This window comes from Thermobia domestica, chromosome 1 (assembly GCF_964235325.1).
Source record: "Thermobia domestica chromosome 1, izTheDome1.hap1.1, whole genome shotgun sequence".
In the NCBI taxonomy this organism is placed as follows: Eukaryota; Metazoa; Arthropoda; class Insecta; order Zygentoma; family Lepismatidae; genus Thermobia; species Thermobia domestica.
The window spans coordinates 258,814,727-258,840,343 of NC_137454.1; the positions used below are offsets into that span (position 1 = coordinate 258,814,727).

The following is a 25,617-nucleotide window of genomic DNA, read 5'->3' on the forward strand; positions in this document are numbered from 1 at the left end:
GCAGGAGAAATTCTACGTCCCATGTATGTGCTAGTGGCTGAACCAAAAGGCAGTTTCCCTGCATCAAAGCCGGCCGATCCGGTTAATATAATCTCATTTGCTGGTAAAACAGCGAACATGACAAAACAGGATCTTAAGAATTTCTATACAGAAGTCATGTGGAAAAGCATTCCACGTGATAGAAAGACAATCTTGCTATTACTTGATTCGTGGACTGCAAACAAAGACGACATTCTTTCGTCACAGTGTGTGCCCGAAGGAGTTACACTGATCAAGCGACTGATACCTAGTGGTTGTACTGGCATGATTCAGCCTCTAGATGTTCACTTCTTTCGCCCGTACAAAGCATTTGTTCGTTTCATTACTGATACAGCAGTAACAGAAACTGACGTGAACATATGGCATCGTGATAGGTTCATACAACTTCAGTCGTTTACAATTTACCAGTTCAGTGCTCCTCGTTTTCGCAATATGATTCGATTCGCTTTCAATCAGGCTGGATATTTGAATGAAGAACCTGGACATTGGATCGCTCCTTACGATTACTGCTTTGACGGAATTGTTAACGACAAATGTGTGAAGTGTAACTCGATTGCCTTTGTCAGGTGTGCTCACTGTGAGCAGAGCATTTGTGCAAGTCATGCACTCTTTTCTGAACTACATATCGATTGTACTAATTGAGGACTTTTCTGGAAGAAAGACCCAAGTTCAATTATGACTCACTTCCACTTTGGTCATTTTTTCTTAAATTAGCAACTTGTTTATGCGATAACAAATGCTGGTTCATGATAAAGTAAAAATGGTTATACCGTTGGAAATTTGCTATTAATAAGGTGTCAATGTCATGCGTTTTGTTTAAAACTTTTGTCTGATTCAAAATGGGGGATTTGAACATGGCCGCCATCAAGGCAACTCTTACCATAGACCTAATATTTATCCACCTCCTTTTTATTTAATTATTATCATTAACACAAAATTTACAAGGTGGGATAAAGGACTAATACATATGCTGCAACAATATTTAATTTGCCTGTAACTTTTTAACAATTGCGCGTAAATCAAAATTAACGTCACCATTGTTCTTCTGATTAAATTTGAGCCTTAAATCATGTATCACATGACCCTATTCCTATTTTAAAAACTTAACTTTAATTCAAAATGGCGGATTTCAAGATGGCCGCCGTCAGGTATACCCTTACTATATGACTTCCCCCTAGTCCTAATATGTACCCATATATTTGTTATTCACCTTTTGTCGTTACAAGAGGTCTTACAGGGCTTTTACCTCCAACTGTATGAAGACTATTGTGTACTTCCATGTGATGTTCTGGTAGCTGTATCTCCTAAACCCCTGGAGCTTCGCACCTAAAACTTCACTGAAATACTTACCACATTTAGTACTACTTTTTCATATGTGTCTCAGTCAGCAACTCGATTCACCCAAACGTAAGGTTTACTTGTCAGTAACAACCCATACTGATACTACATCCAAAGCTAAATACAAAGCTCCTTTTATCATTTTGTTTTTATTAGCTTCTGAATATGACCTACGATTTTATTAGTGATAAACTGATTCTTCGTGTCATACAAACATTCAGAAAAGCTTCACTTTAAATGCATACAGACAGAGCATCTGTAAAGCTACAGGAGAAATTCATACTGCATTTTAAGCCTTGAGGTTTTGTCAAACTATGTCAGGGTTACTTATCACAAAACATTCACTTCGAAAAATTAGGTTATGCGCGACGTTTTAGGTCTTCTGACCCACTGTGAAACGGCCAAAAACATTAAAATTTACCTTTACGCAAGAAATATACAGATTACTTTTTTCTCATTTCTATAGCGTCTAAGTACTTTATTTTAGTTGTGTGAGGTCATGTTTGTTAATAATTCGTTATATGAGTGATTTTATACATTTTATTTTCGTAGCGATTTTGCACTTCTTCGAACATTTCTCAACGTTTTTTATCCCTTGAAATGGCCCAGAACTCACCACGAGGAGGTACCTGCAATTTGAGTTCCACCTTCACCCTATCAACCACCCTGTCAATTAGGATGTGCTAAATTATGTTGATTTAGTCAAGGGTGTTGTCTTAAATTCAGATTTTTAAAAATCAAATCTTGGCATTGTAAGTCTTGAGAGCAACGTTGCTTTAATGTACTTATCTCTGTTTTCTTGTCTGCACACTTTTCCTGCAGACACTGTAACAAGTTTGACATATCTTTCAACTTCTGAGTATAGCATGGAAAATTTAAGAAGTCGGGAAAAGCATTGAACTTCGAATGCAGTAAACTGGTTTAGATTTCGCGTTAAACTCTCATAAGGTCCAAGTCTCATAAAGCTGCGACGGGGAAACAGACGTTAAAACTCCAACCCAACCAACTATTTGAGGTGAAGCGAGACCATACTTGCAACATTTGGTCCAGAAATATAACAAATAAAATAATGAGTTTCGTTAAAGTCAATAACACTAAAAATATATTATATAACTAAAAATTAATTATAAAACTTAATTGATTTTAAAGCAAAACGATAAGCTAGAGCTATAGAAAATTATACGAAACTATTAATTTCCTTCGGATTTACCCATCTGTACAAAAATTTCAGAATCTAATTATAGTCCGGGGGAAAAGCTGATGAACCATGATATATATATATATATATATATATATATATATATATATATATATATATATATATATATATATATATATAAGGTTTTTCAGCTGATCTTGTATGATTTTGGGATGCTGATTTCGAATTCGATGAGTGCCACTCTGTAAACCTTGGGGAAACTTCGCAAACGGGGGGTAAAGAGGGTGGTGGTCTCTTACTTTCCATGTCTTAAATTACTGGATTATCTCAGCATAGTTCCATTTTTCTATATCCTATTGACAGTAGAATGCCAATTCATGCATGTTATAAATAACCATACTAGTAACCAATTAACAGAATGTAATAATTTTCTCACAAATGTCAGGATTACCAACTATCAATAAAGTGTACAACAGTAATTTTTATACAGAATATTTTATTTTACAAAATTTTCACGTAGAAAATGTTAAGAACAAGAGAAATATCATATGTATTCTTCCATAGTTCAGCTTGTAATCCTTTGGTAACGATTTCTCCAGGGCTGTATAACTGGGTAACAAATGTATCACACTGCTTTGCTTTTAGACTTTATTCAACTGTTGGATCGCCAACTGCTTCAAGTGTGCCTCGAAATTTCGACAAAATGTTCAGGATTCGGCCTTTAGCAATTCCAGCAAGAGATGAAATAGTATAGATCCACAGCCAGTTAGATCATGAGCTTCCAGGTAATATTCAACACATATGGATTGTGCACTCTTACAACTTCATTTATGTCAATACTTCTCTGGGTCCAGCGCATTTTTCATTATGATTGGTGTAGTTAGCTTTTGAACACATACATGATAGGCAAGCAGCACTAGTTCATCTATATCGTCATACTTCACACCAATAGATTGGGAAGGAACATGTTTAGCCTCACTAAGAACTATGTGTACCATATTTACGTCACCTTCTTCGTGTGTTGTTGGTTCAACCCATAGTCCTACTGTCACTTCAATTGGGAATGGTTGTGGTCCAGTGATAAGCAATCTATGAGATTCATCTATGCTAATGTTTATTAGCGATTCTGTGATTAATGAAATAAGTTTTTTTTTTTGTATTCGTTGACAATACAAACACTCTTGGGTAAAAGAGTTAATAATGTAAGTTTATAATATTTTGAATTTCCTTGTTGTCGATTCCTTTGCGTTGCTGTTTTGATGCTATTCTCATAGTATCTATCGAATACTACGGTATATGCAGAATATGGGCTTGATTGAGCTCACTTTCCACCATTACTGTAAAATGTCTCTACATATACTTCTACAGTAGTCGGATGTGCTGGCCATGATACGTGCCAGGGCGTTGCACAACCGTCAAGAGTGACAGTTTGATGGTGCTTATTAGCGATCTTGCTGATTTCATTACGGCAAGTTTGTGTTGAAGCACATTTTAGGGGGTTTCTCACAGTTCACCCTTCTCATTAAACAGAGCAGTTTGAACTGGAGCTAATTTATGGTAAAGCACATCATCTACATTAATATCATGAGATGATACGAGCAGGCCCATTGTACGAACATAAATAACACTGTAGACAATTATAATTATCAGTTGAGCCTAACTTCATTGATTTCGTAACATCTAACATTGTTTTAGTTCTCTTGGAAGTACTTCGGAATCTTTTCGCGATCTGCACAGTCAGCTTTGATACGTGGACCTGTCTCCTCCTTGTGATGGAAAAGTAAGTAGTCATTTTCCAATTTCTTCATATCGTCTACGTCTTTCTGAATTTGATCAAACACGTTTAAGGAAAAGTACATACGGCTAAAGTTTTTGACTGCAGGTTAAATTACACCAGCAAGTCCATGACCATATCTCATATATGTACTTTCAATAAACTGATTATTCCATATCCCATTCCAGACACTCTTTTTGTGCCTTGCTATGTGTTCACCAGCCATGAATTTTGAAACAGTCTGATTCTTCTCAGATATAAATTAGTTTACGATCTCGCATAAACAACACATAAGTTTGCATGTTTGTAATTTGAAAACTTTTCGTTTGCTTTAATATATAAAAAGTTATTATTGTACTGTTACTGCATGAGAAGAAAAATAATATTACGATGATGAAGCAAAATTTCTTATAAAATTTTGCTCCCAGTTCTTATCTCCGTTGCCCATCTGAAATTGTATTGTAATTGTCCCACGTGATGTAGTGAATAAACAATTTTACACGCCAGTATTTACAAACACCACCACGTGGTTTGGCAAGAGGATTTCACACCAGATGCATCTGCAATCACTTGCAGACAACAGGCTTCTGACTCCTCCCACGGAACAGAAGACGACACGGAGCAGCAGCGTCACCGCCACCCAAGGAACCCTATAAATTGGCTGGACGGCGGCAATTCTGTACCAGTTTTCTTGTGACCCTTCTACTGTTTGCCACGGAACATTAGGAGTAACCTAACCCCAGGTTTCTAGTCTGCTACGGGACTACGCCTAGCCTACCTGGCTTAGCCTGCTACGGGGCTCTGTAGAGATCCTGTCTGCGACCTTACAATCAAAGACTACCTTTAACTAACCTTGTATACTAGAGAGATTATTTGTACAGTATTTTGTAAAAATACTTTTATAGTGAAACTTTTATAATAAAGCCGATAGTGGGAGTCGATCCCGGACACTCTATTTATTAACGCTCTACCTATACCTATATGAGACAAAGTTTTACATGGTGGAGGCTTTGACCGGCTCAGTTTTGGTCTGAATACTCCTCTACCGGACAGCATTCTTATTAACTGGAAGTGAACTCTTTTCTTATAGGTATGTGATTTTCTTATTTGTGGAACTAGCGACTCGAACTTGACTCTGTTTTAGTGCATGCCTCATACTAGTTCTGGAAAAAACACTTTTCCGGAGGACGGTGCAAACATGGATCAGAATTCTAGCCCTTCTTTCAATTCTAGACACGTTATGGAATACCCCGATAGATTTTTATGCTGTTTGATCATCTTGCCTTATTGCATTCTTGGAATGCACAGAAAAAGAAGGAACAATTACCCACCTATTTACAAGATATGGCCCTAGATTTAGTGTTACAGTTAAAAGCTCAGACAGAACCAATTGGATTCACTTAATTATGAACAATTAAAAGCTAAATTAGTTGACTTGAATAGACCAAAATTGCCGGCATATCGGACTGAGCTTGAAATTTTTCAGGTCCAACAGGGCGAAAATGAGTCAATTGATGCATATTTTCTAAAGAAATTGAGAGTTATACGACAAGTTCTACCTTAGGCCACTGAGGAACAGAAAATAAATTATTTATTCTTAGGATTAAAGAAACCTTTTTACAAAAGATCAGGTTAGAAACATTCACAACAGTTCAAGATTTACAGACGCACTTACATAACCTGGAAAAGGCGCATGGCCTAATGAAAAAACGTGATTATGTAGAGTTTCAACAGGCAATTTATTCGCTTTGCGATCAAAATTCACCAGTCAGCAGTTTAAGTACATCGGGAGTTGCTAGCGCTTCTTTCCCTACACATCATCAACAACTAACTTATCTGTTATGTAATCCGCCACCTAATTGGAATCAATAACAGCAACCTGCCCCAGTATTTCCTGTACCTTCAGCACCACAGTTACAGGGTGACTCACAAAATCAATTACCTCCAAATACTCCCTTCCAAGTTGGTAATACGAATCCCCCTCCCGACCCTCCCCCCGCGCCTAGCACATCTGGTATTTATAGAACAAATAATTCATTAGACTTCAGTAAATTAGCTAATCAAATGACCGAATTATCTCTTCTAGTAGCCCAAAATGCTATTAAGAATTCACAATTTAGACGCGACGGCCGTAATAATTACAAGTCAAGAAATACAAATAATGGCAATCAAAATTAGCAGAAAAATGGAAAGAAAAACAATCCTAAAAATAATAAAAAAATAATAGTAATCCTAGACCAGAGACAGTCAGTTTGCGGCACGTGCTATAAAAAGGTAATTCTTCCAGCACATGTTATAAGAATAATAAGCAGGGAAACGCCTAGAGGGGCCCCAGGACAAATCCTTTAAAGAATGTTTTGAGGGCCGAAAATCAGGAAGTAAATTAGCAACAAAAAGTCGCAAGTACTTGCTCTAATAAACACTGAATGACATCACTTTATACTGTAGCTCCAGTCATCGACAGAAGAGACCACATTAAATTGTTAAGTCAAGAACATAAATTGTTAATTAATGTAACAATTAACAAAGAGAAGTATCCCGTAATCATTGACACAGGCAGCTCGTTGAGCCTATGGCCCAGGTCTTGCATGACTCCTAACACAAAATTGATACCTTTTAACACCAATCTACGAGGAATTGAGAATTCCGTCGTAAATTTACGTTATATAGCTTTAATTAAATTCAGGATTGGCTCAACAACTTTCCCCCACTATTTTCAAATTTTAGAGCACGGAGACTTTTCGCCTTTCATTGGAGAAGACATTCTAAATCGTTTACAGGCCAAAATTGATTTTCAAAATAATACATTATCAGTATATAAAAATTGGCTGGACGACGGCAATTCTGTACCAGTTTTCTGGTCACCCTCCTACTGTTTGCCACGGAACATTAGGAGTAACCTAACCCCAGATTTCTAGTCTGCTACGGGACTACGCCTATCCTATCTCCTGGCTTAGCCTGCTACGGGGTCTGTTAGCCACTCAACCCTCCTCTACTTGCTACGGAGCATTGGGTCCCTAACTCCCCTGTGCTTAGCCTGCTACGGGGCTCTGTAGAGATCCTGTCTGCGACCTTACAATGAAAGACTACCTTTAACTAACCTTGTATACTAGAGAGATTATTTGTACAGTATTTTGTAAAAATACTTTTATAGTGAAACTTTTATAATAAAAGCCGGTAGTGGGAGTCGATACCGGACACTTTTTATTGACGCTCTACCTATATCTATATAGAACAAAGTTTTACAATATGAAGAGTAAATAAAAATATTGCATATACTTTACGTAGATCTCGTTTACTCCTACGTTTTTATTACAAAAGATTCGACATAAAATACGAAAAAAACGTAATTCCGTCATAGTTGGCAACTATGGCGTTTAAGAGAGGAACTATAATTTTTACACAATTAACACGTTTAAGGCTATTCACAAATGATTAAAAGACAAACTGGAAATAGTTTACATGAAATATATATATATATATATATATATATATATATATATATATATATATATATATATATATATATATATATATATATATATATATATATATATATATATATTTGAATTGTTCGGAATGTGTTATTTTTGTACTAACCATATTTAGAAGTCAAAAATTGTACTTCCCATTTCCCTTCAAGTGATTTCATAGCTCATATGAGAATTTAAGGACTGTATATTTGGAATACATATGATATTTCTCTTGTTCTTAACATTTTCTACGTGAAAATTTTGTAAAATAAAATATTCTGTATAAAAATTATTGTTGTAAATTTTATTGATAGTTGGCGACCCTGACATTTGTGAGAAAATTATTAAATTATGTTAATTGGTTACTAGTAAGATTATTTATAACATATGCATGAATTGGCATTCTACTGTCAATAGGATATAGAAAAATGAAACTATGCTGAGATAATCCAGTAATTTAAGACGTGGAAAGTAAGAGACCACCACCCTTTTTACCCCCCGTTTGCGAAGTTTCCCCAAGGTTTACAGAGTGGCACTCATCGGATTCGAAATCAACACTCCAAAATCATAAAAGATCAACTGAAAAACTTTATATATATATAAGTCTTGGTACTGCTAAAAATTGCATCTTCTCCCCCGGACTATTAGTATAGAAATGCATGAAGTTTAAATTACTAACAAAGATTTAATACTAACAAAGAAACAAACAGAAAAGCATTTTTAAAAAATGCAATAATTACTAAAAAATCCATGTTATTATTATCTATACTAGCTGAACTTGTGCTCTCTACACAGCTCATCATTCACATGTGAGCATGTATCTTCTTGTCGTTCCTCACAATATCTGTACATATTCCTTTACAGACACAACTGAAAGGCGTCTTGATAAAAAAAAATCGGCAAGGGCTACCACATACAGAGGATTTTTTTCGATTACTTTCAATATTTTGCACCGTTTGTAAGATTTGACCCTACTTCCTGTTGGAATTTCTAATTCTGATATATTTAGTGTTTTCTTTCTTCTTGGCTGCAGTATGTAATAAGCAAATGCATTACATACACTATTAATTATTGTGGCAGAGCCTGTATTTTCATATAGCAGAACCCGTAATTCGATGATTAATTTTATGTATATTTTGAAATATCAACTTCATTAAAGATTTTAATTTTTGTTTGGTGAAGGAAAAAAACAATGAAATAATTTATGTAAATCTAAATAATCTTACTAATGCAATTCTCACTAAATTTGTACGATTGTATTGTCAGCTTTTTAAAATCAAGAAAGCACATTGTTCGCTGTCTGAGAATTCAGGAATTGAATTCTGGAAACGTGTTCGTGAGAGCAATCTATAGAATTTACTAAGTTGCATTTTGTACAATTATTGTGAACAAATAAACACATTCACGGGTATGTAGAAATTGTCTAGAATCATGAGATCAGAGCATTCCAAGTTTTGCAGTTGTTGTTCGCGACAAGGAAGCGACCTCGTTTTCCCGAAGAAAGAAGGGCACACGTGCCTGACGTCAGTTGACACAGTCAAATTCCTTGGGACAAGATTTCAACAAAAACAGAGAGACGAGAAATCTCGGGACTCAGAACGTCGAGACGGAGAAGACTCAGAACGTCGAGACGGAGAAGACTCAGAACGTCGGCTTCGGCTCTCGAGACGCAGACTCTGAATAGGAGACCCAGGCTGTGAAGTTGGAGAGAAGTTGAGACTGGAGTCTCAAATCGTTTACGTTTAGCAGACTAACGTTGTGTTAGTTATCAAGAACATTGGACACAGAGCTGAACCAGAATCATTGTCACCAATGACTGCTGTTGTGTGTCTTAACCAGTGAGACGCAATCCCAATAAAGATATCAACTTGGCGATATCTTCAATCGGGAGACCAGACCAGAAGAGGACCACCAAGGACCACCAACTGAAGTTAAACCCAAGGTATGTGTAACCTTAATAACAGTGAACCATCGCTCAATGCTTGGTATGCGTTGCTCTTCTGGCAAACATTCTAGATACCCATATCTGAACATCACATACTTACACTGCAACACAAATTATGAAAATATAATCATCAATCATTAATTCGAAATCTGAGTTGTCATTTCTTGGTAATTCCTGTACAAACATGGTTGAAACCTCAACCTCTCGCTTAGTAATAGTAAACGTTCCCACTCATTCTAGATGGTGAGTGGAAGGTGATCTTCTCAGTTCAACATTTTCATCCCCGTTCTAAAGACACGAACTGAGGAGGTTGTCATTATAATGTCAGTGATATATAGTGTTCATTAGGCGAAACACTCTAAACAACAAGGATTCATTTTAGCTTGGAAAAATGGTTATCCTTCGCCTTTCATTATCATTTGGCCTTGAAAAAAACGCCCGAGAGATAGGCAATACATACATACATCTATGTTGTGTTGGAATGTATAACTCATAAGATATGCTTAACTTTGTTTGAAATTTCAACAATTTTAGTGTACCGCTAAAAATGTAATAAAGAAATAACGGTCATGTTTTTTAAATATTCAATTAGAACTGGGCAATATACACAAAATTTTGAATCGACTAGTGACAGCGACACACTTCTAGCACTTGTGGTTTTTGAGATCTCATTGTCGAAAGAATTGAAGACAAACATATAAACTTTTCTTTGGAGACAAACCTATGAACCTAGTATTGTAATTCTAGATATTCAAGTGCTAGAAAAGTGTATGTTTGTGGCGAATACATTCGACACTGAGTTCTCGGGAAGGCTCTAGAAAGATGACGTTTTCACTGATCGATTGCAAATTTCGTGTATATTGTCTAGTTCTAATTGAATATTTTAAAAAAACATGGCCGTTATTTCTTTATTACATTTTTAGGGGTACACTGGAAGTGTTGATTTTTTTTTTAAATATCATATCCTATGAGTTATACATTCCAAAAGAACATAGTTGTATACAAGGGTTGTATATCTGTCTGGCGTTTGTTTCATGGCCAAATGATAGTGAAAGCTGAAGGATAACCACTTCCCCAGGCTAAGATGAGTCTGTATTGTTTGGAGTGTTTTGCCGAATGAACACCATATATCACTGGCATTATAATTAATTGTGTATGTAATGTATTTTCTTATTACACTGCATCTGAGAAGAAAGAAAATACTGATCAAACATGAATTAGAAACTCCAATCGGAAGTAGGCTCAAATCTTGCAAACTGTGCGAGATATTGAAAAAATAACTGAAAAAAACTCCCCTTTATGATATCCCTTGCCGATTTTTACCAAGAAATCCTTCACTTGTTTCTGTAAAGGGATATGTACAGATGTTGTGAGGAATGACAAGGTTATTCATGCTCATATGTGAGTGATACGCTGTGTAGAGAGCGCAGGTTCAGCTAGTTATTGTAATTAAAAAATAGTTTTATGAGGCTTTCTTGATTCATTTTAATCTTTACTTTGAAGATATGATTGGTATCTTGCCTTTTTAGGATCTATAAATAATTTTGCTCACAGAAAAACAATCAGTTTAACGTTCCAAGGTAATGCCAATCAAACTAAGGTAGACGGTTCATTAAGGGAAGTGAATCATGATGGAAGGATTCTTTCTCACAGAAAGCACTGCTATCCCAAAAATATAAGTAAATGCTCAGACAAACAAATTAATTTTGTTTAACGTTGCAAATCTATGGTAAACATACAGATTATAGAGATTCAATACTGTAATTAGAATTGATAGATTTATCATTATGAATAAGAGCAAATGGAGCTTATTCCTGTGACGCTCAATCTAAATCAAGAAACAATTTCCCTATACTTTTTACAGTTTTTACTTTACGAGGATCAAATACTACTGAAACTAGAAGTAGTGGATTCCTACTATATCCGGTTTCAAAGAAAGGATAAGGGCAAAAATGGCATATTTTTGGCAGTTGGAACCTATATCAAAGAATGTTATTTCTTGCAGAAAATTTCAGAAATGATGGTTTACTGAAAGGATGAGTTTTATTTCAGGATTTCTCCGAAAACTGTTTGAACGATTTCGTTCATATCTTGCAAGTCAATTTTTAATTAAAGATCTTACAGAACACACTACTTAATTTTTCACTGAATAATCTCAAAAGGATATTTTTAAAATGCGTAATTTACAGGAGGTTACTTTCGTGTAAATGTTGCTTTAGTGTTCACAGTAGAGCGAGAAAGTGAACTCTAACTTGTTTAATGTTTTATATCTTTAATATGTTTAATGTTTTATGACGAACAACGCAATGCTTGCTGAAAAATTAACTTTCGAAGCCTATGTTGGTGTTGTTACCAACCTAAAGTTGCTTGATATTTATTGTTTTTTGATAGTATCAATATATTGCACCTTAAAAAAATATGAATTTAACCATTTCTGTTTCATTTACTAATAGCACTGATTACAAAGACTTCAGAAAGTGGTGGAAACAGTAATCAGCAGTTAACAACTTCCATGCCGTTTGAAGAAAAGGAGAGTTATCCATTGAAGGAGTGCATATGTTTCCTTGACAGGAATCTTACAGAAATTAGAGACAGGTTGATGGAGCAGCTAGAAACTACCCCCGAACCAACATTCATCCTATTAGTTACAGATCAGCCACAAGTGGAATATGGAGTAATATTCGACTCTTCTAAAAATCCATCCATTTGCACTTGTGATAAAGAAAACGGTATGTGTTTACATGTATAAAAGAAATATCATTTCTAATATCTATATCTCTTAAATCATTCATAATATTCGAGGTTTAATTTTCACGTGTATTTAATTTTGCTGGATATTTAAAGGTGACAATAATAAAAATAGATTACTAATTTAGAATTATAAAGAATTAGTTTAAACGATAATGAGACATATTGTTTCCTGTATGTAGCGTTTTTTTTCTTGTTCGAGGTCGAGGGTACTGCGTACACGCATCAGCAAATGATATGGCAGTTGGTCGCCAGTCTAGTTTGAGTTTCTGAGTTAGTAAATAGTTTACTGTAGTACTTAAGTGGTGTTACAGTAAAGTACAAATGAAAGTAAATAGTGTTTAGTGTTCCCATTTTCCTTAATATAATAATTTAAATAATGTATCTACTTAAAAGTGAAATACATTACATAAATCTTTTAATAATAATAATAATAATAATAATAATAATAATAATAATAATAATAATAATAATAATAATAATGTTTAATTCTGTGCCATAGACAGCCTGATACAGCACCTTTTTAGAAAAATAAACACATACTGCATACAATGTAACCTACAATATATATTACCTACTGCAACAATAAAAAAATAATAAAATAAAATAGTATCAGATTAAATGATAATTTCTTATCAAATTAATACTAAAATATTTGTAGTCGCAAAATATATACATCGTCAAAAATACTAAAAATAAAGTTCATCGAATTTTAAAATGTATGCTTTTGTAGTGATTAAAAATGAATATTCCAAATTAGATTAAAAGAATTGGTCACTCCTCTTAGATTTACAGATTTTGAATTCAAGGAGCTAATATTGATCCATTTCTCATATTATACATTGGCACCGTTATACCTATATTATGTAGGCAGTATTCACTATGATAGCTATTATCTAGTATTATCTGAATAAAATATCTTTCAATAATTTTTTTCATGTTATTTAATGCCTGTAACTCCTAAAATTGATTCGAGTATTTATTACTATGTGAGTAGTAATCTCCATTCATCTTACGACATAGTAGCCTAATAAAACATTTTTGAACTGATTTAATTTTGTTTGTCAATGTTGTACAATGCGGCAAATAACTACTCCAAACTCTACTCTTATCTTGCAAGCATCTTATATAAATATACATATGAGTCGCCATTTTTGAACTCAGGCCATTGTTTGAAAATGAACTCAATAATTCTTATGGTCCCTTAGATTATATCATTGATATGATTGCTAAATTGCATATTTTTGTGAAACACTATGCCTAAATATCTAATTTGTTGAGCTTTATGCATTGTTACTCCAGTAACTACATATTTGCTCATGTATTGGGCTTTGTTAATATGTGATACGTATTTAGTTTTTTCACAATTGAATTTTAATAAGTTATTTTTACACCATATACTAACAATATCTAAATCTTTTTGTAGTAAATACCTATCATACCCACTATTTACTATTCTAAATAATTTTAAATGATCGGCAAATAATAAAATATTTGAGAATTTAATATATTCAGGCAGATTATTAATAAATAGGAAAAAAAAGAAAGTGTTCCAAAGGAGATCCCTGAGGTATGCCATTCTTTTGACCAATTTTTACTATGAATTTTTTGTTTGCAACGTAACTCACAAACTAGCGAATGTACAAAGGAGATAGGCCTATGTTCCTTAATTTATCAGTAGGAAGTCTTGATTCATGCTCTATGGAATCAAGAACCTTTGATATATCTATGGTGTTTATATATATCTTGTAAATTTCACAGGTCTACATATTTAGGACTTAAGAATACATTACAGGTAGGCACTATATACAAACGTTACGCTCTATAGGCTCTATATATACGTACGTTTGTATATAGTGCCTACCTGTAATCTATTCTTAAGTCCTAAATATGTAGACCTATGAAATGTACAAGATTTTTACAATCGATTTCCATTTATAAATTCCATCCTGAAATTCACCTAATTTATTTTTTTACATTAAAATATAATCGTTTGTGTATTATAAGTTCAAATATCTTGCAAAGTGCATTGACTAATGTGATTAGCCTACATTCGTTTATATTTCTACGATCACCAGCTTTGTGTACTGGTGCAATGTATCCTTGTTTCCATATTGAAGAAAATTCATTACTTCTCAGAGGTGCATTTTGTCAGAACAGTTGACAATTTGGTATTATATGCTTTAACTATATAATAAGTGATGTTGTCAGGGCCAGGTGTAATGCTTCCCTTAATCTCTTTAATTGCTTGAATTACATAAGATTCAGTAATATTGAGTATACCTATTACGTCATTGTTACTAATGAGTAACAAAAAATTCAAATTCTGAATATTTGCATAATACCTTTAATCTAAATTAAAATTTTGGTGTCTAAACATCTTTAAAACGTTCCATAACATCTTTGATTCTGTAACTGATTTGTCATTGTTTCATTTCAGTTGATGTTTGTTTCTCACCAGATACTTGAAGTTTTTTTTTATTTTTTATTTCTTTTATCAGAAATACATATTATTTTTGACAGAACTGTTTCCACACTCATATAATATGATTTTCTCGCCTCTAAATGTTTCTTTTTAACAATATACCGGAAATATGAGTACCTTTGATACGATGTATTTTTTTTTTCGTTTGTCTTGTTTTGACAAAATATTTGGTTTTGTTATTGATTAGTGTTTTCAGTTCCCTGTTCATCCAAAGGTCTTCGTGACTATGCCTATTGCTAATTTCTTTCTTAGTACACGATTATCTAATACATTGTATATATTGTTGTGCAATATATTGCTCATTACATTAATATCACTACTCTCTGTATCTATCTGATTCATTTCCTTCATTCCACTATATACAACTAGAGAATCTGCGTTTTTAAATTCATAAGTTCTGGTTTGATTCCAGGTGTTATCTAAGTTATCATCATTTCTTGTTAGTTTCCATTCAAATAGAAGAAGATGGAAACGATTCATTTTTGTTAACGGTGCAATTTTAAATATTATTGAGCTATTTTTCATATTGGTTAGCATATTCCTCTAATACTCTATGGTTCTTAACGGGATCATATGATCTATTCAATTGATATAAATGAAGGATATTACTTAATTCAACTATTTTTCAGCTTTTGTTCTTAATATAATAATTATTTTTGCTTATATTTCCGGTTGCCCAATCTATTCCAGCTACGTTAAAATAATTTAAAATTATAAAATTACAGTTTCTTGTGGTTAAAAATTACATAACTAGTCATAATAATTAGGAAAATTTCTCAAGGATACGACTGGAGGGAAGTAGTGCAATCATAATAATGGTTTACTATCAGGTATTAAAACTATTTATATCAACATTTAAGTATTTCGTCTGTAGAATTTATTATTTCATATGAGTATTCGTTGTTCATTATGGGGCATACAACCCCAACCTTAGTTTTATATACTAATGTAAATTTTCTATCTTTTCGTACACTATATTTTTTTGATAGTTGTACAAAATGATGGTTTGTTTCTTTTAACCATGATTCAGTTATGCAATGATAATAATAATAATATTTTGAATTCAAATCCCCAAAATATCCAAAAACTTATACCACTTAAAGAAGACACTCCAAGAACACCGAAACTTTCAACCGAAACTGAAGCTGAAAACAGGAAAGACATGAACTGAAAAGAGGAAGGAGCAACAACAACTATACGAATGCAGGAACAGGAAACAAACGTCAAAGCCCGGAGAAAACAGTTAAAACGATATGGCCCCCAGTTAGCCGGAACGAAAGAGAGAAAAAGTAATAACGTAATTGAAATTCTTTATGACTAAAATTAAGTTAAACTTCTTCTCATTGTTAGCCGAGAGAGCCTCCTGGTTATTACCGATAACTACTCAATGTATCTTGTGATAATGCGACGAAGTCTACATGTACAGACCCTGATCGAAGTATATATTGTGAGATACGATACGTAAAATGAAATCTTTCAGTTTAATGTTCCGCGATTATGCTCTTGAGCTCCTCTGTGGCTAAGCGGTTAGCGTACGCACCTTTGGCGTGGCAGACCTGAATTCGATTTCCGATGGGAGCTCATGTGGTTTTCGGATTCGATAGGTATGTTAATCAGTAGGTCCCGTCTCATATAGTCTCGCTGTTGAAAGGGATGTTAAACTGAAAATCAACTCAACAATTATGCTGTTCAGGTTAAGGGAGACGGGTGATTAAGGCAAGTGAATGATGATGGAAAGGTTGGTGGAATGATAATGTTGGATGAAACGGGAGTGCCCCCAAGAAAACCCACGAACATAATGTTGCCCACCACAAATGTACTTGTCTGATTATCAAACTTGGGACCTCACCCACCAGAGGTAAGTACTTTACCACTAAGTCACCGTGCCTCCGAGATACGATACGTTACTCATTATTCAGTGCTGTTGCTGTTATCTCAACTATAATTGGAATGTGTTTATTAATTTCGAACATAATTTTGCAACCTTTCCTAAACTAAGATAATATTCCACTTGTCTTTTCTATATTTTTAATACTGGACGAAAAGATGAACATTCAGAACTTTCCAGACTACACCATAAATTTGGAGAACAATGAACAATTCATTTAAGCAAAAGCTCAGGTAAACAGCCGACGAGACAACACCAGTCAAGAATAATCCATTATTATTTCGATATAAATCTTATTTGCTCCAGACATTGGATAACCACTTTTTATTAAGTTAATGCATTGCTAGAGGGATGACAACCAATTCTTTTACATGAGTAGGTTGGATAAGTTCACAATGCTAAACTTAGCATTCTCTAATCAATCCTTTCCAGACTTGAAAGACAGCGTAGGAGACTCTTGCTTCACGAGACCAACATCATATAGGTTAATCTCAAGGTTTAAATTGTTTTAAGCTATGTCGATTGAGTCTGCATTTGAAATCCAATCGGTTCATCATATTTAGGCTAGCCTAAAGTATAATTTCGGCAATTCTAACCTAACTCCACTAAACCAAAAACGAATAGGTTAGTCTCAACTGTTTTGTCTCATAGAAACTGTTTTGAGATATATTAGTTGAATCGCCAAAGTTGATATCAAATTTTAAATATTCAAAAGTACTTATTATTTAAACATGCGTTCAACGTACAAAAAAAAAATCACTGTCATTAATGTTAGTTTATTGTTCGAAACTTATTACAAGTAGTACATATATTTCCAGAAATCACATTAATATTTTGTTTTACAGTAATCGAAACAACATATTTTGCTGCAGAACACATAATCATCGATGGAATTGCTTCCAGAAGATTTCTTAAAGTCCATCCTTTCAAGTCCCGTGAAATTGAAAATACGGTGAAAGAATAGTTACATGAAATAAATTACGTGAGAATCAAGTTCTTAGTAATATAAAATACATACGAATATGTGCTTGTGCAAGGCATAAATTAAAATTTCAAGTGTCAAACAAGCAGTCTAGGTGTCTAGTTCAATAAATAAGACTTGATTTTCTATCCGTGTTTACTTTGTTTGACTGGTATTTTGAATGTACTGGGTCTTTATCTTTAGAGTTGTACTAATTTCGAAAGTCAATCTATGACCATAGCATCAAGAACCCAAGCGCTCTACCATCCTAACAATCATCGGCGCAAATCTGTCTTCAACATTGGGGGGGGGGGGTAAGACCGTTCCCATATTATATACATATATAATGATGTTCAAAATATTTATGAAGTTGAAACACAATGCTGTGAAGGATCAGGGTAGCAGAATTGTCTTCATTGGCGTATTTAGTAGACTATCGGGTTCAAGTTCCCCCCTAAATCAATTTGTTAGTTTTTCGCATTCCACGTACAACGATAATCCTTCTTACCATTTCCAAGAATTTCATTGACTTTACATTTTCTTATGCTTTTTGTTCAGAAATAATACTGTATTTGTCACATTTCATTCCATGTAAAAACTGCGTCCTTTTGTTCTTTCGTCCTATTTTTCTGTTTCTTCTTCTTGACGTTACTTTCTTTCATTTCGCCTATGATACTTTATTGACCGTTGTCAGTTGTAATTCAAGTCGGCCGTCATCAGTAACACAGTAACTAAGAGGAGTTGATAAGCGAAGCTGGTGTTCCACACCAACTTGCGCGGATATCAAAATGACAGGATTTTAGTTATTATAACAAAGGAAAAATTATATCGCTTAGTTATATTTAAAAGATGGAAATGTCTGAATTAAAGAAAATCAAAAGTGGGAATAATTAGCCCGAGAAATTAGAAAGACCAAGAGGATGCTTCCTTTTTCTTGTATGAATAGAATAAAGGGTTAGATTCACTCCTAAATTTTTGTATCATATCATATAGGATTTATCGGTCCGCAATTCTTGCCATTGTTGCTTCAATTTATGCATAAATTAAAATATATTTAATTCTCAAACTCAGGTGGGCAATTGCCCACTTCCTTCCATGTGTTGGGCATAGACCCTCGAAACAAAATCCTAAATACGCCATTGGTTGTCTTCAACATTGAGAGGAGGGCAGATTTGAGGCTTATTCTAGAGAAAGGAGATGAAACTCATATTACGGTAGATGAATCTGATCAACTGTTGTAGAGTATATTATACATTAGACGATATAGATGAAGTAGTAGTACATATCAGTATTACAAATCACTGCCGTGAACACATTCTGAAATCTGAATACATGCATATTTATAATTGGTATGTGTCTAATTAGGCATCCACAAAGATCCACGTTAAAATTGTTTTATAATAATATAATAATACAAATAATGACTTTCCCAAAACTATGAAGAAAGAATATCAATTATATATAACGCAACAATACTCTTTAAGCAAAATGATGCTAATCTCAATAACATTACAGGAATCGTTACAGAAATCTGACACATGTCATATACTCTTTAGTTAACAGATGTAACCTTAAGGTTATCGAGAAAAATATTCCAGCAATTGAATTCTTTTCTTTGCTTACGAAGCATCCTCTCTCAAAAGAAAAATTGGGACACGCGGAAATACGTAGGAACAAACCATGGTTCAAACCAAGAGAAAACAGGCAAAATTAAGTTGGCTATAAAATCCGAATGAAATAACTACACAAAATTTCGTAGACATCAGGCGGAAAACTTCCAAAACTTTTAGAACAAAGAAACGCAATTTTTTGAAAGCTAAAATTTAGGAACTTGAAGATAATAGTAAAAATAAAAACATTCGGAACATGTATAAAGGGAACAACGAATTTAAGAAAGGCTATCAACCTCGTGCTTATATTTTAAAAAAAAAGCTGATGGAACAGTTCTCACTGATACAGATAGCATTTTAAATAGAAGGAAAGATTTCTTTGACTATTTGTTTAACACGCAGCCAAAAACTAGTTGCGTGGAGAAAGGGAGATACACACCGCAGGACCGTATATTCCAGAACCGAATAGAAGTAGAAATCGCTATAAAGAAATTAAAGAAACACAAATCTTTGGGTGTAAACAAAATTTCGGCTGAGTTAATTTTAGCTGGAGGCGAAAAATTGTGGAACAAGATACACAAACTCATTCTCCTTATATGGAACAAAGAAGAATTGCCACAAGAGTCGAAAGAATCAATCATTGTTCCAATACACAAGAAAGGTGACAAAACTGACTGTAATAATTATCGAGGCACATCTCTTCTGCCAACATCCTTTCAAACATTCTATTAGCAAGATTGATCCCATACGCAGATGAAATTATTGGAGATTATCAGTGTGGATTTAGACGAAATCGATCAACTATCGACCAAATATTTACCATTCGCCAAATACTCGAAAAGAAGTGGGAATACAGTAGCCCGGTATATCAACTATTTATTGATTTTAGAAAGGCTTACGACTCGGTTAGGAGAGAAACATTATACAACGTTCTTACAGAATTTGGAATACCGAAAAAGCTAATTAGATCAATTAAGGCATGTTTAAATGAATCCCAAAGTAAAGTTCGGGTAGAAAAATTTTTGGCCACGAGGTTTCACGTCGAGAATGGCCTGAAACAAGGAGATGCGTTGTAGCCATTATTATTCAACTTTGTCCTTTAATACGCTATAAGGTAAATCTAAGATAGCAACCAGGGCCTAAAGCTGAACGGTGTTCACCGGGTTATGCGTACGCTGATGATGTAAATTTAAAAGGGGATGATAGGAGAACAATAGAAAGAAATGCAGTAGTCTTATTAAACGCTTGCAGGGAGATGGGTTAAGAAGTAAATGCAGAGAAAAGTAAACACATGGAAGTGCGTCGGGACCGTAATACGGCAAATTAAGAATGCGTTGGAATATGAAATAATGCTTTTGATAAAGTGGATACTTTCAAATATCTAGGATCAATATTAACAGACGAAAATCATATTCACGAAGAAATTAAGTGTCGACTAAAAACAGGGAATTCGTGCTCTTATTCAGTTCAAAATCACTTGTCGTCGCGAATTCTGTCGAGGAATTTGAAGCTTAAAATATATAAAACGATAATCATACCTGTTGTTTTGTATGGTTTGGAAACTTGGTCGCTTACTCTGAGGGAAGAGCGTAGACTGAAAGTATTTGAGAACAAGATGCGCAGACGAATATTCGAACCGCAGAGGAACGGGAAAGGGGAACGGCGGAAACTTCATAACGAGGAACTACATAAATTATACGGCTTACTAAACATTGTTAGGGTCATCAATTCTAGGAGGCTTAGGTGGGCAGGACATATAGCCAGGATGGAGAAAGTAGGAACGCTTTCAAAGTGTTAGCGGTAAGACCAATCGGAAAACGGTCATTAGGAAGACCTAGACGCAGATGGGAGGGCAATATTAAGATGGATCTCGCAAAAATATGAATACAAAGTAGAAACTGGATCCAGTTGGCTAAGGATAGAAGTCAGTGGAGAGCTTTTGTGAACGCGGCAATGAACCTCCGGGTTCCATAGGCTATAGAGTTAGTTAGCTTACGAAGCATGAGTAGATGCCTAGGCTGATACTACAAATAGATGAAATGCGCATTTACTGACAAGATGGGTTCTACTGACGTAGGATAGTCTATATACTCTTCGTGTGCTAGGGCCTAGGGGAGAGGAGGATTTCATATCAGGTTACGTCACGCACAGTCGCACGCCTTCATTTTCATTAAAAATGGAAAAGCCAAGAGAAACAAATTTCATCTCACTTTCTTTGTGGCAGTCTGATACAAATCATCACACTTATTTGCAACAAGCACTTCAAATCTGATTTTTTGGAGAGCCTCCAGTTCCAATGTTGGGGGGGGGGGCATGTCTCTCCATTTCCCCGGAATTTGTGCTCGTACATACAGCTGAGACAACTTTCCAGCATGAGAAGAGGGGCATATCCTCCTCTGGCATTTATTGCAATTTGTGCCCAAGTAGCGGAAGTGGAATTAATACGTATTGATGAGACTACTAAACGCACTACAGCACGAAATTCAGTTTGAAATACTACAGAATACGATTCTTTTTTTAAAAAAATGAAAAAGCCAAGAGAAACCAATTTCATCTTACATTCCTTTGTAGCAGTCGGACACAAATCATCACACTTATCCCAAAAAAGCACTTTTTAAGTCAGATTATTGGGGGGAACAGTCCTCCCCAGGTCCAAGATTAGGGGGACATGTCCCTCTCGTTCCCACCGTATTTGCGCTAGTGGTAACAATCATATTACAGCAATCACCAACATGGTAACCAATGCCCAGAAGAAAGTGAGATGAGTATTTTCCAATACCCAAGTCCGAAGTCAACCGAATCTACAGGGAAACTAATCAAACACAATCGATCAAGGTCCGAATCGAGAGTGTATATTTGCGGGTAAGAACACTGAATTGTTTCTCATCTGTGCGGCTCATGTTTATAAAAATGACGTAGATATCTCCTATCTCCTAATCACACGAATCTGATCAAGGTAAAAATTAATGAGATGGATTCCTGGATTAGAGTTTTGTGTCTTTTGAACAGCGAGACTAGAAAATATAGATGTGAATTTACGCTTAAAGTGTGATCCGAACCATGTGATCTCTGACAGGGAATTGAACTTGGGAACAATAAAATAGAATTTCAATGTTTATACAATAGTTGGAACAAAGTTTATCTTATGTCCTTGTTTGCTTGGCTGCCTGCTAGTGACATAACGCAGACAGCACAATGCACGTACAGTACCCGTATAGTACATGTACAATTAAACGGATGCAACGTGTGCATCATCTGTATAAATGCATGCCTGTACATGTGATGCACTTAAGGGTCACAGGTTCTATTCAACATCTTCACGTGCGCAGTACATGTGCAATGCACACGTCCTGCACAAGTGATTTACACCTACCGCACAATTGATTTACACGTAGTACGTAGGCCTATTCGATTTACATGTAGTGCACAGGTGATTTACACGCAGTACCCAGGTGATTTACATGTAGAATAGGACAGAGATAATTTACACGTAGCACGTAGGTGGTTTACACGTAGTACCCAGATGACTTACATGTAGGACACAGGTGGTTTCCTCGTAGTGCAGAGGTGATGTAAAAGCATATTCGATATGCTACGAAAAAAAATGAGTTTATATACGAAGGTTGTACCAAAAGTAAGTTTCCCATATTTTTTACCAATAGAAAACAGTGGTTATTGTTATTAATTTATTAATTTATATATGTGCATCCATGCAAATGCACATGTACGAACTTAATCACGGGTTATGTACGTGTGCATAACCCACGCAAATGCATCTGTGCACATAAGGGTTATGTATGTGTGCTTCATCCACTCAAATTCACATCTACGGTTTAAGCACGGGTTATGTATGTGTGCATTATCTACACAAATGCACATGTGCATATGTACAGCTTATGCATGGATAGTGCACATGTGCCGTACACGTACGTGTTATCTGGGAATAAACCTGTTACATGCTAACGAAACTTCACTTCTCGATTCCACTGGGAAGAGTAAAAGAGTATTAGGCCACATTGACACAATGGAATCTATGAGAAACGTTGCTGTTAACGTTCGGAAAAATATTGTCAAACAACCCAGTTTACATACGTTCCACATAATTTTCACGTTGATATTTGTAACTCAATACATCAAACTTGATTTTCCATCCGTTGTTCACTTTATTTGACTCACATTTCAAACGTACTAACTGTGTTTATCTTTAAACTCTGGCTACAAACGGAAATTAGCACAATCGTATGCTCAGAAAGAAGTCTAGAATTTACGGTGAATTCTTGGATAGGGATGCGCACGAGTCCGAACATGTCTCGAATCTCGACTCGAATTCGAGTCGAGATTCGAGTCGAGGCACTCTTTGTAAAATTCGAGACGAGTCGAGACAAACGAAAATTCTAGTCGAGACTAGAATCGAGTCGAGACAGCTGGTAAAAATCTCGACTCGACTCAATGTCTCGAAAATCTTTCTATAATTTTTAATATTGTTTTGAAGAAAGTACTCACTCAAAAATACTCGGCATGAGAATTTCGGCAGGACTTGTCAGGTGTTCGAGGAATGCTGTGGTGATTGTCTTCAACAAGTGGCGAAGCCAAAGGGAAAAGAAGTCCAAATATCGAGGGGTTGGGCGCTCCCCACCACATTATAGATGTCAGACGTCGTAGGTTGGGCAGACTGGTAAAACAGAACAGGCAGTGAACTGCGTCGGAGCTAAGATCAGAGTTTAATGCTGGGCAAAGTACAAGTGTGTCTGAACTAGTGTTGTCAAATTTCCGGAAATTTTAAACCTTTTTTTTTTTAAAAAAACCATTTTTTCGATTTTCCGGAAAAATTGAAAAAAATAAAAATGTTTGTATTAGGTTAATTTTACTAATAATTATATTCCTTTTTTTTCAAACACGTGAAAAATGTAAGTTCAAAAATTTCAATATTGCAAATATTAAAGAAATAGTACTCGAAAATAAGACTATTCCAATTATTATCTATATATTAAAATACTAGATTTACGCGTATATGTTTCTCCTCACAGAAAAGTTTATATGTTTGTCATCAATCGTTTCAACAATGAAATCTCGAACCCACAAGTGCTAGAAACGTGCCGTTTTCATTTGTCGATTCCAAATTTTGAGTAAATTGTCCAGTTCTAATTGAATATTTTTTTAAAAAAAAACATGGCCATTAGTTCCTTATTAAATTTTTTAGGAGTACACTAGAAGTATTGTGGAGGCGCGGTGGCTCAGTGGTAGAACGTTCACCTTCGGTGCTTGGGGTCCCTGGTTCGATCCCAGATCGCGCCGTGTGTACTTTGTAGTGGACAAACACCGTGCTCGTTGGTTTTCTCGGGGTTCTCCCGTTTCCTTCCACTTTCTTGATTCCACCATTTCATTCATTTCTCATCATCACCGTCTTCTTTAGCCTAACCGGTATAACTGTGGGACGTAAAACTAAATATTTCATTTCACTAGATATAACAAAATACTTTGGTTTGTGTAATATTTACCTGTACCTTGGGCAGAAAGTACTCATACATGTGCACTATGCTTAGTAGAATGTTCATTTCATATTAACAAAAGAAGAATGTTTTTAATATATGTAAGTGATTATTATGGGATAGTTGATGATAGTTGATGATATGGACATGTTTTATGGTTACCTAGTCAGTGAATTTGTGTACTTAACAGTTTGAAGAAAAGGATACTATAAATTATATCAAATAATAAACCAGTTTAACATCGTTTATAGACGTTGTCAGTTTTATTAAAAAGGTGAGATTAATGGTATTTAAAGATCGAAGTTAATATTTTTAATGTCAAAGAATTACTACCACTTCGGATTTTTATCTCAGCAAACGAACCAGGTTTACGACTATCTTTTTGATAAGTCGTTATAAAAATTTGGTGCCGAAACCCGGGACTTTGTAAATTCAGTTCCCGAAGAAGAAGAGTAAGGTTGAATTTACTTTTATACTACAGTTAATGAATAAGAACTTAACCATATTGCGAAGTGGTAAAGTAATCATAAGAAAAATGGACAACGAAGCAATGCAGCAGGAATCAAATACTAGTGACCAAGGTGAAACTAGTGTAACACCAGGTTTGTCATCAGAGGATCGACTCTTGTTAGCTTTACAGCGACAATTCAGGCAGATGTCTACCGAGATAAACAAGCAAAATGAAGAATTAAGTAGACGAATGGAACA

The 25,617-nt window shown here is 34.9% G+C and overlaps 1 protein-coding gene across 5 annotated transcripts in view; it reads left to right on the forward strand.

Annotated features, from left to right (window-relative positions):
• The window catches only part of LOC145660603 (uncharacterized), a 269,662-nt gene that overhangs the window by 177,054 nt on the left and 66,991 nt on the right, over positions 1-25,617 (forward strand). For all 5 annotated transcript variants that reach the window (XM_081725873.1, XM_081725898.1, XM_081725865.1 and 2 more), the window contains one exon: positions 12,182-12,457. In XM_081725873.1, the coding sequence (XP_081581999.1) occupies positions 12,182-12,457 (276 nt within the window). The remainder of the gene's footprint in view (positions 1-12,181; positions 12,458-25,617) is intronic.